Source organism: Myiozetetes cayanensis, unplaced genomic scaffold, assembly GCF_022539395.1.
Source record: "Myiozetetes cayanensis isolate MyiCay16 unplaced genomic scaffold, myiCay2020 scf317, whole genome shotgun sequence".
NCBI lineage: Eukaryota > Metazoa > Chordata > Aves > Passeriformes > Tyrannidae > Myiozetetes > Myiozetetes cayanensis.
In genome coordinates, this window is record NW_026087541.1 from 32,839 (window position 1) to 47,072 (window position 14,234).

A 14,234-nucleotide genomic window follows, 5' to 3' on the forward strand; every position below is an offset into this window, starting at 1 on the left:
CGTGGTGATGGAGTAGATGGGGTTGAGGATGGTGAAGAGCAGGATGTTGGTGACCCCCAAATCCCCTAAAGCCCCCAAATCCCCAGGACCCCCAAACCCTCACCCACCGTGGTGATGGAGTAGATGGGGTTGAGGATGGTGAAGAGCAGCACGTTGTTGACGCCCCAAATTCCCCCTAAAGCCCCTCAGGACCCCCCAAACCCCCTCAAATGACACTCACGGTGGTGATGGAGTAGATGGGGTCGAGGATGGTGAAGAGCAGGACGTTGGTGACCCCCAAATCCCCCAAATCCCCCTAACACCCCCCAAATCCCCTCAGGACCCCCCAAATCCCCTCAGGACCCCCAAACCCCCCAGATGACACCCACCGTGGTGATGGAGTAGATGGGGTTGAGGATGGTGAAGAGCAGCACGTTGGTGACCCCCCAAATCCCCTCAGGACCCCCCCAAAACCCCCCAAACCCTCACCCACCGTGGTGATGGAGTAGATGGGGTTGAGGATGGTGAAGAGCAGGACGTTGTTGACGCCCCAAAATCCCCTCAGGATCCCCTCAAATTCCCCTAAACCCCCAAATCCCCTCAGGACCCCCAAGCCCTCACCCACCGTGGTGATGGAGTAGATGGGGTTGAGGATGGTGAAGAAGCAGCACATTGGTGACCCCTCAGGACCCCCAAATCCCCTCAGGACCCCCAAAACCCACACTCACCGTGGTGATGGAGTAGATGGGGTTGAGGATGGTGAAGAGCAGGACGTTGGTGACCCCCAAATCCCCTAAAGCCCCCAAATCCCCCAGGACCCCCAAACCCTCACCCACCGTGGTGATGGAGTAGATGGGGTTGAGGATGGTGAAGAGCAGCACGTTGTTGGCGCCCCAAATTCCCCTAAAGCCCCCTAGTCCCCCTAAAGCCCCCAAAGCCACACCCACCGTGGTGATGGAGTAGATGGGGTCGAGGATGGTGAAGAGCAGGGCGTTGGTGACCCCCCAAATCCCCCCAGGACCCCCCAAACCCTCACCCACCGTGGTGATGGAGTAGATGGGGTTGAGGATGGTGAAGAAGCAGCATGTTGGTGACCCCCAAATTCCCCTAAAGCCCCCAAATCCCCTCAGGACCCCCAGACCCCCAAACCCTCACTCACGGTGGTGATGGAGTAGATGGGGTTGAGGATGGTGAAGAGCAGCACGTTGGTGACCCCTCAGGACTCCCCCAAATCCCCTCAGGACCCCCCAAACCCACACTCACTGTGGTGATGGAGTAGATGGGGTTGAGGATGGTGAAGAGCAGGACGTTGGTGAGCCCCCAAACCCCCAAATCCCCCTAACACCCCCCAAATCCCCCTAAAGCCACCCAGATCCCCTCAGGACCCCCAAACCCTCACCCACCGTGGTGATGGAGTAGATGGGGTTGAGGATGGTGAAGAGCAGGACGTTGTTGACCCCCCAAATTCCCCTAAAGCCCCCTGAAATCCCCTCAGGACCCCCAGACCCCCCCAAATGACACTCACCGTGGTGATGGAGTAGATGGGGTTGAGGATGGTGAAGAGCAGGACGTTGGTGAGCCCCCAAATCCCCTCAGGACCCCCCAAACCCCCTCAAATGACACTCACCGTGGTGATGGAGTAGATGGGGTTGAGGATGGTGAAGAGCAGCACATTGGTGACCCCCAAAATCCCCTCAGGATCCCCCCTCCCTAAATTCCCCCCTAAACCCCCCAAATCCCCTCAGGACCCCCAAAGCCCTCACCCACCGTGGTGATGGACTAGATGGGGTTGAGGATGGTGAAGAGCAGCACATTGGTGACCCCCAAATCCCCTCAGGATCCCCCCAAACCCTCACCCACCGTGGTGATGGAGTAGATGGGGTTGAGGATGGTGAAGAGCAGGACGTTGTTGACGCCCCAAATCCCCTCAGGACCCCCAAATCCCCTCAGGACCCCCAAACCCCCCAGATGACACCCACCGTGGTGATGGAGTAGATGGGGTTGAGGATGGTGAAGAGCAGGACGTTGTTGATGCCCCAAATCCCCCCTAAACCCCCCAAACCCTCACCCACCGTGGTGATGGAGTAGATGGGGTTGAGGATGGTGAAGAGCAGCACGTTGTTGACTCCCCTGGCGTCGTCGCTGTCCCCTGGCCGGGAGATTTTCTGGCTGGTGGAGTAGTTGACGAAGGCCGGGTGCCCCGCGAAGTAGATCTGGTTGTCGGCGGCGAAGTTGACGGCGTTGCAGGCGCCCAGGATGTCCTCGAACTCCACCAGCGCCTGCCGCTTCTTCGGCATCACCACCACGTAGCTGGGACACCAGAAAAGGGGACAGGGTCACTGCGGGGTCACCACGGGGTCACTGTCACCGGTGTCACCACCCCATGGCATCACCACCCCATGGCATCACCACCACGTAGCTGGGACACCAGAAAAGGGGACAGGGTCACCACCCCATGGCATCACCACCACGTAGCTGGGACACCAGAAAAGGGGACAGGGTCACCACGGGGTCACTGTCACCGGTGTCACCACCCCATGGCATCACCACCACGTAGCTGGGACACCAAAAAAGGGGACAGGGTCACCACAGGGTCACCATGGGGTCACTGTGACCGGTGTCACCACCACGTAGCTGGGACACCAGAAAAGGGACAGGGTCACCACGGGGTCACTGTCACCGGTGTCACCACCACGTAACTAGGACACCAGAAAAGGGGACAGGGTCACCACCCCATGGCATCACCACCCCATGGCATCACCACCACGTAGCTGGGACACCAAAAAAGGGGGCAGGGTCACCACAGGGTCACCACCCCATGGCATCACCACCACGTAGCTGGGACACCAAAAATGGGGACAGGGTCACCACGGGGTCACTGTCACCGGTGTCACCACCACGTAACTAGGACACCAGAAAAGGGGACAGGGTCACCATGGGGTCACCACACCATGGGGTCACCACCACGTAGCTGGGACACCAAAAAAGGGACAGGGTCACCACCCCATGGCATCACCACCACGTAGCTGGGACACCACAAAAGGGGACAGGGTCACCATGGGGTCACTGCCACCGGTGTCACCACCCCACGGCATCACCACCACGTAGATGGGACACCAGAAAAGGGGACAGGGTCACCACCCCATGGCATCACCACCACATAACTGGCACACCAAAAATGGGGACAGGGTCACCACAGGGTCACTGCCACCGGTGTCACCACCACGTAGCTGGGACACCAAAAAAGGGGACAGGGTCACCACCCCATGGCATCACCACCCCATGGCATCACCACCACGTAGATGGGACACCAGAAAAGGGGACAGGGTCACCACCCCATGGCATCACCACCCCATGGCATCACCACCACATAGCTGGGACACCAGAAAAGGGGACAGGGTCACCACGGGGTCACCACGGGGTCACTGTGACCGGTGTCACCACCCCACGGTATCACCACCACGTAGCTGAGACACCAAAAAAGGGACAGGGTCACCACGGGGTCACAGGGTCACTGGACGTGTCACCACCCCACGGTATCACCACCACGTAGCTGAGACACCAAAAAAGGGACAGGGTCACCACGGGGTCACCACAGGGTCACTGCCACCAGTGTCACCACCACGTAGCTGGGACACCAAAAAGGGGACAGGGTCACCACCCCATGGCATCACCACCACGTAGCTGGGACACCAAAAAGGGGACAGGGTCACCACCCCATGGCATCACCACCCCATGGCATCACCACCACGTAGCTGGGACACCAAAAAAGGGGACAGGGTCACCACCCCATGGCATCACCACCCCATGGCATCATCACCACATAGCTGGGACACCAGAAAAGGGGACAGGGTCACCATGGGGTCACCACACCATGGGGTCACCACCACGTAGCTGGGACACCAAAAAAGGGGACAGGGTCACCACGGGGTCACCATGGGGTCACTGCCACCGGTGTCACCACCACGTAGCTGGGACACCAAAAAAGGGACAGGGTCACCACGGGGTCACTGTCACCGGTGTCACCACCCCACGGTGTCACCACCACATAACTGGGACAGTGTCCCCAAATGTCCCCAGATGTCCCCAGGATCACCTGATGGGCCCAAACTCCTGCAGGGCCTCCACCAGGTCAGCCTTTTGTGTCCCCAATGTCCCCATATCCCCTGATGTCCCCAATGTCCCCCAATGTCCCCACATCCCCTGATGTCCCCAAATGTCCCCTGATGTCCCCAAATGTCCCCAGGGTCACCTGATGGGACCAAACTCCTGCAGGGCCTCCACCAGGTCAGCCCCTGTGTCCCCAATGTCCCCACATCCCCTGATGTCCCCAGATGTCCCCTGATGTCCCCAAATGTCCCCAGATGTCCCCAAATGTCCCCAGGGTCACCTGATGGGCCCAAACTCCTGCAGGGCCTCCACCAGATCAGCCTCTGTGTCCCCAATGTCCCCACATCCCCTGATGTCCCCTGATGTCCCCAAACGTCCCCAGGGTCACCTGATGGGCCTGAACTCCTGCAGGGCCTCCACCAGATCAGCCTTTTTTGTCTCCAATGTCCCCACATCCCCTGATGTCCCCTGATGTCCCCAAATGTCCCCAGGGTCACCTGATGGGCCCAAACTCCTGCAGGGCCTCCACCAGATCAGCCCCTGTGTCCCCAATGTCCCCACATCCCCTGATGTCCCCACATCCCCTGATGTCCCCCAATGTCCCCAGGGTCACCTGATAGGCCTGAACTCCTGCAGGGCCTCCACCAGATCAGCCCCTGTGTCCCCACATCCCCTGATGTCCCCAATGTCCCCTGATGTCCCACATCCCTGATGTCCCCAATGTCCCCAATGTCCCCAAATGTCCCCAGGTGTCACACCTGATGGTCCCTAAATCTCCTCAGGGCCTCCACCAGAGTCAGCCCTCTGATGTCCCCAATGTCCCCACATCCCCTGATGTCCCCTAGATGTCCCCAAATGTCCCCAGGGTCACCTGATGGGCCCAAACTCCTGCAGGGCCTCCACCAGATCAGCCCCTGTGTCCCCAATGTCCCCACATCCCCTGATGTCCCCAAATGTCCCCCAATGTCCCCACATCCCCTGATGTCCCCAATGTCCCCACATCCCCTGATGTCCCCAGATGTCCCCTGATGTCCCCAAATGTCCCCAGGGTCACCTGATGGGCCTGAACTCCTGCAGGGCCTCCACCAGATCAGCCTTTGTCCTAGTGTCCCCACATCCCTGATGTCCCCAATGTCCCCTGATGTCCCCACATCTGATGTCCCCAATGTCCCCAATGTCCCCAGTGCCCTGATGTCCCCAATGTCCCCACGATCGCCTGATGTCCCCAGATGTCCCCAATATCCCCTGATGTCCCCAAATGTCCCCACATCCCCTGATGTCCCCAATGTCCCCTGATGTCCCCAAATGTCCCCCAGATGTCCCCAATGTCCCCAGGGTCACCTGATGGGCCCAAACTCCTGCAGGGCCTCCACCAGATCAGCCCTGTGTCCCAATGTCCCACATCCGATGTCCCCAAATGTCCCCAATGTCCCCTGATGTCCCCTGATGTCCCCTGATGTCCCCACATCCCTGATGTCCCCTGATGTCCCCAATGTCCCCTGATGTCCCCAAATGTCCCCAGGGTCACCTGATGGGCCTGAACTCCTGCAGGGCCTCCACCAGATCAGCCTTTTGTGTCCCCAATGTCCCCACATCCCCTGATGTCCCCAATGTCCCCTGATGTCCCCACATCCCCTGATGTCCCCAATGTCCCCTGATGTCCCCAAATGTCCCCAGGGTCACCTGATGGGCCCGAACTCCTGCAGGGCCTCCACCAGATCAGCCTTTTGTGTCCCCAGTGTCCCCACATCCCCTGATGTCCCCAAATGTCCCCTGATGTCCCCTGATGTCCCCACATCCCCTGATGTCCCCAAATGTCCCCTGATGTCCCAATGTCCCCAGGGTCACCTGATGGGCCCAAACTCCTGCAGGGCCTCCACCAGATCAGCCCCTGTGTCCCCAGTGTCCCCACATCCCCAGTGTCCCCTGATGTCCCCTGATGTCCCCAGATGTCCCCAGGGTCACCTGATGGGCCCGAACTCCTGCAGGGCCTCCACCAGATCAGCCCCTGTGTCCCCAATGTCCCCACATCCCCTGATGTCCCCAGATGTCCCCACATCCCCTGATGTCCCCTGATGTCCCCTGATGTCTTCAGGGTCACCTGATAGGCCTGAACTCCTGCAGGGCCTCCACCAGATCCCCAGTGTCACCTGATGTCCCTGATGTCCCCTGATGTCCCCAGGGTCACCAGATGGGCCCGAACTCCTGCAGGGCCTCCACCAGGTCAGCCCCTGTGTCCTCACATCCCCTGGTGTCCCCAATGTCCCCTGATGTCCCCAAATATCCCCTGATGTCCCCAAATGTCCCCAGGGTCACCTGATAGGCCTGAACTCCTGCAGGGCCTCCACCAGATCAGCCCCTGTGTCCTCACATCCCCTGATGTCCCCAGATGTCCCCAAATGTCCCCAAACGTCCCCAGGATCACCTGATGGGACCAAACTCCTGCAGGGCCTCCACCAGATCAGCCCCTGTGTCCCCAGTGTCCCCACATCCCCTGATGTCCCCAATGTCCCCCAATGTCCCCTGATGTCCCCAGATGTCCCCAAATGTCCCCAGATGTCCCCAAATGTCCCCAGGGTCACCTGATGGGACCAAACTCCTGCAGGGCCTCCACCAGATCAGCCCCTGTGTCCCCAATGTCCCCACATCTCCTGATGTCCCCTGATGTCCCCAAATGTCCCCAGGGTCACCTGATGGGCCCGAACTCCTGCAGGGCCTCCACCAGGTCAGCCTTTTGTGTCCCCAGTGTCCCCACATCCCCAGTGTCCCCTGATGTCCCCAGATGTCCCAAATGTCCCCAGGGTCACCTGATGGGCCTGAACTCCTGCAGGGCCTCCACCAGGTCAGCCTTTTGTGTCCCCAATGTCCCCACATCCCCTGATGTCCCCAATGTCCCCAGATGTCCCCCAATGTCCCCACATCCCCTGATGTCTCCAATGTCCCCTGATGTCCCCAATGTCCCCTGATGTCCCCACATCCCCTGATGTCCCCAATGTCCCCTGATGTCCCCAATGTCCCCTGATGTCCCCAGATGTCCCCACATCCCCTGATGTCCCCCAATGTCCCCTGATGACCCCTGATGTCCCCAAATGTCCCCAGGGTCACCTGATGGGCCCGAACTCCTGCAGGGCCTCCACCAGGTCAGCCTTTTGTGTCCCCAGTGTCCCCACATCCCCAGTGTCCCCTGATGTCCCCCCAATGTCCCCTGATGTCCCCAATGTCCCCTGATGTCCCCAATGTCCCCTGATGTCCCCAGATGTCCCCAGGGTCACCTGATGGGCCCAAACTCCTGCAGGGCCTCCACCAGATCAGCCCCTGTGTCCCCAAATGTCCCCACATCCCCTGATGTCCCCAATGTCCCCTGACGTCCCCAGAGGTCCCCTGATGTCCCCAGGGTCACCTGATGGGCCCAAACTCCTGCAGGGCCTCCACCAGATCAGCCCCTGTGTCCCCAATGTCCCCACATCCCCTGATGTCCCCTGATGTCCCCCAATGTCCCCTGATGTCCCCACATCCCCTGATGTCTCCAGATGTCCCCTGATGTCCCCAAATGTCCCCAAACGTCCCCAGGGTCACCTGATGGGCCCGAACTCCTGCAGGGCCTCCACCAGATCAGCCTTTTTTGTCCCCAATGTCCCCACATCTCCTGATGTCCCCAGATGTCCCCTGACGTCCCCAGATGTCCCCTGACGTCCCCGATGTCCCCAGATGTCCCCAGGGTCACCTGATGGGCCCGAACTCCTGCAGGGCCTCCACCAGGTCGGCCTCCACGATGCCGTCGATGAGCCCCCTGATGTGAACCACGGGGGACGCCGGGGTCTTGTGGGGGTCCTCGTAGCTCTCCTGGGGAGGGGGACACACAGGGGTGAGGGGGTTGGGGACACCAAAGGGCACTTGGGGACACCCCAAAATCCCCCCCGAGTTTGGGGATAAAACAAGTAAAAAAAACCCACCCCACTCTGAGACTTTCCCCCCCCAAAATTTAACCCCCCAAAAGGGGTGGTTTGGGGGCCACCCAAAATATTTATTTATCACCCCCAAAAAATATTTATCCCCCCACCACCAAAAAAAAAGGGGCGTTTTTCCCCCGCTGAGACCCCCTCCCAATATCCAACCCCCTCCTCAGCAGCCCCCCCCAGAATATTCCACTCCCCAAGGGTTGTTCTGTCCCCCTCAAGGGGTATTTTGGTCCCTCAACACGAGTGTTTTACCTCACCGTATTCACCCTCCTCTTTCTTCCCAACCTTTACCTCAAAAAGAGCTGTTTTACTCCTCTCCTTTTACCCACATTTACGCTCCCGAGGCTCTTTTTTACCCCCCTCAGGCCCTTCTTCACCCTCAGAGCAATTTTTTAATCCCACCCCTCCCAATTTTACCCACAACCCCAACGAGGGTCTTTTACCCCCCCATAATGAGGGTCTTTCACCCCCTCAGCCCCTCCCGCCATTTTCAGCCCCTCAGCCCTTCCCGCCATTTTTGCCCCCTCAGCCCCTCCCGCCATTTTTGCCCTCTCAGCCCCCCTTACCCCCAATTGCCCCCCAAAACCCCCTCTTTCCCCACAAAACCCCCTCTTTTCCCCATAGAACCCCCCTTTTCCCCCGCCATTTCCTCACCGCTCCTCCCGCTCCGGCCCCTCCGCCCGCTCCCCCCGGCCCGCCGGGCCCGTGAGGCGGCGGCTCCGCGCCGTCAGTTTTCTGGCGCTTGGGAGCCCTGCCGCCCTCGCCGCCGCCGCCGCCGCCGCCGTAGTAGCGACCGGAGCCGCCGCCGCCGCCCGCCGCCATCTTCCCCATGTCGGCCCCGCGCCCGCCGCCCTCGCCGCCCTGAGGGCCGCGCCACCGCCGCCGCGACATGGCGCCCTCACAGCCGCGCCCCGCCCACGACACGCCCCCATTGGCCCGCCCACGCGTCAATCAGGCGATTCTAAGCGCTCCATTGGCTGACACCGTTCCCGCCACCAGGTAGGGTTCTCATTGGACCAGCGGCCGCAAGATTATTGGCCGGCCGAGCTGTCGATCAGCGGCGTTCTAAAAAGCTGATTGGCGGATCTTGCAGCGGTCCGCCCGCCCACCGCGACGATTGGATGAAAGACTGTCAATCAAAGCGAGGCCCCGCCCTTCTTCTTCATGCCGGGGCACGCAGGCCCCGCCTCCACCTTCCCACAGCGCCCTTCGGCGGCGCCGCCTCGCGCCATTGGTTCGCCCGCACACCAATTACGCAATCTCGTCTCATTGGGTGAGGGGCGCGTCAATCAAAGCTCGCGCCGGCCGGACCGCTCATCGATTGGTCAGTTCGCTCCGGTTCGTTCCGCCCACGGGGGGGGGGATCCCCTCAGACTGGGCCCAATCCCTGTGGGGTTGCTGGGAGAACTGGGAGGGAACTGGGAGGGCACTGGGCGGTTACTGGTTCTTACTGGGGCGCTGGGAGGAGGTCACTGGTTATTGGAGCACTGGGGGGGCTTCTCCTCCCGCCCGCCAGGGGGCGCACCATCTCCGCCCCCCCTCCAACCAATCACCGCGCTCGTTTCATCCCCGCTTCCCACTCCCACCAATCAGCGCCGCCCTTTCATTCGCGCCGCCCAATCAGCAACGAGGTGGGCGGGGCTTGGCTTTCCGAGGGCACCCCCGGGTCCTAAAGCACCCCCCCGCCCCCAATTTTGGGGATCCCTGTCCAAAAAAAACCCCAAAACCCCCCAAATTCCCCAATTTTTGGGTCTCACAGCGACTCTTGGACTCCATCGCTTTATTAAACTTCCATTTGGGGCGATTTTTGACCATTCTGCCCCAAAAAATGAGTGCCCTTCCCTCCCCCCCCATGGGGACCTCCCAAAAATAACCCCAGGCAGAGAAAAAAACCCCAAAATGCTGAAAAATGGGGGGAAAACGGAGATTAAAGGGGGAATTTGGGAGGTCCTGGGGGTTTGAGGGGGTTTTGCATCGAGACCTCCCCAAAAAACTCCTTTTTAAATCCTTAAAAACCTCCTAAAATGCGACAAAATGAGGGGAAAAAATGAGGGGGAAAAAGGAATAAAAAAGGGAATTTGAGGTTCAGATTGAAAAACCTCCCCAAAAAACCATCTTTTAATAACATGAAATCTCTCCCCCCACACAAAAAAACCCCCAACTTTAAATCCTTAAAAACTCCTAAAATGCAGCGAAATGACCCCAAAAACGGGGGGGAAAAGTGGGAAAAATAAGAAATAAAGAGAATTATGGAGAATAAAAAGCAGATTTAAGAGTTTTGGGGGATTTTTGGGTGATTTTAGGGCTGTTTCAGACGACCATCTCCAGCTGCCCGCCCTGGGTGTCTCTGGGCTGGTTTTAAGTTAATTTTGAGGTCATTTTGGGGTAATTTTGGGTGATTTTAATGCCATTTCAGACGATCATCTCCAGCTGCCCGCCCTGGGTGTTTCTGGGCTGGTTTTAAGTTAATTTTGAGGTCATTTTGGGGTGATTTTGGGTGATTTTAGAGCCATTTCAGACGATCATCTCCAGCTGCCCGCCCTGGGTGTTTCTGGGCTGGTTTTAAGTTAATTTTGAGGTCATTTTGGGGTAATTTTGGGTGATTTTAGATGCCATTTCAGACGATCATCTCCAGCTGCCCGCCCTGGGTGTCTCTGGGCTGGTTCTGGGGTGATTTTGGGGTATTTTAGGTTAATTTTGGGGTATTTTGAGGCCATTTTGGGGCTGTTTCAGACGATCATCTCCAACTGCCCGCCCTGGGTGTTTCTGGGCTGGTTTTAAGTTAATTTTGGGGTCATTTTGGGGGATTTTTGGGTGATTTTAGAGCCATTTCAGACGATCACCTCCAGCTGCCCACCCTGGGTGTTTCTGGGCTGGTTTTAAGTTAATTTTGGGTGATTTTGGGTGTTTTTAGAGCCATTTCAGACGATCATCTCCAGCTGCCCGCCCTGGGTGTTTCTGGGCTGGTTTTAAGTTAATTTTGAGGTCATTTTGGGGTAATTTTGGGTGATTTTAGAGCCATTTCAGACGATCATCTCCAGCTGCCCACCCTGGGTGTCTCTGGGCTGGTTTTAAGTTAATTTTGAGGTCATTTTGGGGTAATTTTGGGGTATTTTAGAGCCATTTCAGACGATCATCTCCAGCTGCCCGCCCTGGGTGTCTCTGGGCTGGTTTTAAGTTAATTTTGAGGTGATTTTGGGTGATTTTGGGTGATTTTAGAGCCATTTCAGACGATCATCTCCAGCTGCTCGCCCTGGGTGTTTCTGGGCTGGTTTTAAGTTAATTTTGAGGTGGATTTTGGGTGATTTTGGGGCTGTTTCAGACGATCATCTCCAGCTGCCCGCCCTGGGTGTCTCTGGGCTGGTTTTAAGTTAATTTTGAGGTCATTTTGGGGTGATTTTGGGTGATTTTAGAGCCATTTCAGACGATCATCTTCAGCTGCCCGCCCTGGGTGTCTCTGGGCTGGTTCTGGGCTGATTTTGGGGTATTTTGGGGTAATTTTGGGTGGTTTTTGGGTGATTTTAAAGCCATTTCAGACGATCATCTCCAGCTGGCGGGCGTACTCGATGACCTGGGTGGCCAGTTCGGTGGAGGGGATGGGGGGGTCCTCGGTTTTCTGCTGCCTCCCCCCAAAGCTGTAGTAGTTGGAGGGGCCCAGCACCCACCCCCGCTGGGGAAAGGGAAAAAAAAGGTGTTAAAAGGAGTTTTTTGGGGTTCCTGCTTCAAATTTGGGGTTTTTTAGGTGCTCCCCCCTCAGTCTTTTCTTGCCACGGTCTCTCCTTGCTTGGGGATGGGGGGGATTTGAGGGGTTTGGGCCCCTCCCAGTGGGTTTTGGGGGGGATCTTTGGGATTTTGGGGTCTCCCTCAGAAGGATTTGGGGGTGGATTTTGGGGGTCCCTTCTTTTTGGGATTTGAGGGGTTTGGGCCCCTCCCAGCGGGTTTTGGGGGGGATTTTTGGGATTTTGGGGTCTCCCAGAAGGATTTGGGGTGGATTTGGGGTGAATTTGGGGATTTTGGGGTCCCTTCTTTTGGGATTTGAGGGGTTTGGGCCCCTCTCAGCGGGTTTTGGGGATCTTTGGGATTTTGGGGTCTCCCAGAAGGATTTGGGGGTGAATTTTGGGGGTGAATTTTGGGGGTGGATTCTGGGGGTCCCTTCTTTTTGGGATTTGAGGGGTTTGGGCCCCCTCCCAGCAGGTTTTGGGGGGATCTTTGGAATTTTGGGGTCTCCCCTCAGAAGGATTTGGGGGTGGATTTTCAGGGGTGGATCTTTGGGAGTGGATTTTGAGGGTGAATTTTGGGTGTTAGATTCTGGGGAGTGGATTTTAGGGTGGATTTTGGGGTGGATTTAAGAGGGTGGATCTCAGAGGGTGAACTTTGGGGGTGGATTTTGGGGGTGGAGTTTAGGGGGTGGATTTTGGGGTGGATTTTGGGGGTGCCTTGACCCTCGGTCACTCATGGGGGATCGGGTGGGATTTGAGGGGTTTGGGCCCCTCCCAGCGGGTTTTGGGGGATCTTTGGGATTTTGGGGTCTCCCCTCAGAAGGATTTGGGGGTGGATTTTGGGGGGTGAATTTTGGGGTGGATTTTGGGGTCCTTCTTTTGGGATTTGAGGGTTTGGGCCCCTCTCAGCGGGTTTTGGGGGGATCTTTGGGATTTTGGGGTCTCCTCAGAAGGATTTGGGGTGGATTTTGAGGGGTGGATTTTGGGGGTGGATTTTGGGTGGATTTTGGGGGTGGAATTTTAGGGGTGAATTTTGGGGATTTTGGGGTGGATTTTGAGGTGGATTTTGGGGGTGGATTTTGAGGTGGATTGAGGTGGATTTTGGGGATGGGTTTGGGGATGGATTTTGGGGGCTGGATTTTGGGGGCTGGATTTTAGGGGTGAATTTTGGGTGTGGATTTTGGGGGTCCCTTCTCGACTCCCTCGGTCACTCATGGGGGATCGGGGTGGGATTTGAGGGGTTTGGGCCCCTCCCAGCGGGTTTGGGGGGATCTTTGGGATTTTGGGGTCTCCCCAGAAGGATTTGGGGGTGGATTTTGGGGGGTGAATTTGGGGGTGGATTTTGGGGGTCCACTTCTGTTTTGGGATTTGGGGGTTTGGGCTTGGCCTCTCAGGGGTTTTGGGGGGGATCTTTGGGGATTTTGGGGTCTCCTCAGAAGGATTTGGGGTGGATTTTGGGGGTGAATTTTGGGGTGGATTTTGGGGGGTGAATTTTGGGTGGATTTTGGGGGTGGATTTTGGGGGAATTTTGGGGTGGATTTGGGGTGGATTTTAGAGGGTGAATTTGGGGGTGGATTTTGGGGGTGGATTTGGGGTGGATTTTGGGGTGGATTTTGGGGGTCATTTGGGTGGATTTTGGGGGTGAATTTGGGTGGATTTTGGGGTGGGATTTTGGGTGGATTTCTGGGGGTGGAGTTTGGGGGGATTTTGGGGGATTTTGGGGGTCTTGGGAAGGATTTGGGTGGATTTTGGGGGTGAATTTTGGGTGGATTTTGGGGGTCCCTTTTTTGGGATTTGGGGTTGGGCCTCTCTGGGAGTGGATTTTGAGGTGGATCTTGGGGGATTTTGGGGTCTCCTCAGAAGGGATTTGGGGTGGATTTTGGGGTGGATTTTGGGGGTGGATTTTGGGGGTGGATTTTGGGGTGAATTTTGGGGGTGGATTTTGAGGGGTGAATTTTGGGGGTGGATTTTGGGGGTGGATTTTGGGTTGGTGAACTTTAGGGGTGGATTTTGAGGGTGGATTTTGAGGGTGGATTTTGGGGATGGGTATTTGGGGATGGATTTTGGGGGCTGGATTTTGGGGGCTGGATTTTGGGGTGAATTTTGGGTGTGGATTTTGGGGTCCCTTCTCAACTCCCTCGGTCACTCATGGGGGATCAGGGGTGGGATTTGAGGGGTTTGGGGCCCTCCCAGCGAGTTTGGGGGAATCTTTGGGATTTTGGGGTCTCCCCAGAAGGATTTGGGGTGGTTTGGGGATTGGTTTGGGAGTGGATTTTGGGGGATTTGGGGGCCTGGATCCTTGGGCTATGGGGATGTTGGGGTCGGATTCTCGAGCGCCTCGGTCACTCATCGAGGATGCTGGGGTGGGATTCTGGGGCTTGGAGTCCCCGGAGGTTCCTCGGGAGTTCTGGGTGGTGCTCTCAGGTACTCTGAGGTGGTCGGTCATTTGGGGGGTGAGCTGGGGGTC

The 14,234-nt window shown here is 57.5% G+C and overlaps 1 protein-coding gene and 2 long non-coding RNA genes across 3 annotated transcripts in view; 1 reads left to right on the forward strand and 2 right to left on the reverse strand.

The window, feature by feature from the left end:
• Window positions 1-8,854, reverse strand: part of LOC126645841 (heterogeneous nuclear ribonucleoprotein L-like) — a 32,392-nt gene extending 23,538 nt beyond the window's left edge. Inside the window, 3 exon segments of the mRNA XM_050326656.1 lie at window positions 2,052-2,289; window positions 7,814-7,932; window positions 8,703-8,854. Of these exon segments, the coding sequence (XP_050182613.1) occupies window positions 2,052-2,276 (225 nt within the window). The 5' untranslated portion in view covers window positions 2,277-2,289; window positions 7,814-7,932; window positions 8,703-8,854.
• A 1,156-nt stretch (window positions 8,855-10,010) lies between these two features.
• On the forward strand, window positions 10,011-11,746 carry LOC126645845 (uncharacterized). The gene is made up of 3 exons (XR_007630178.1): window positions 10,011-10,718; window positions 10,933-11,135; window positions 11,431-11,746. It is a non-coding gene; the product is annotated as an uncharacterized LOC126645845 (long non-coding RNA).
• LOC126645844 (uncharacterized) lies at window positions 10,435-11,033 on the reverse strand. The gene is made up of 2 exons (XR_007630177.1): window positions 10,892-11,033; window positions 10,435-10,789 (listed from the first exon to the last, which is right to left on the reverse strand). It is a non-coding gene; the product is annotated as an uncharacterized LOC126645844 (long non-coding RNA).
• Window positions 11,747-14,234: the final 2,488 nt, after the last annotated feature.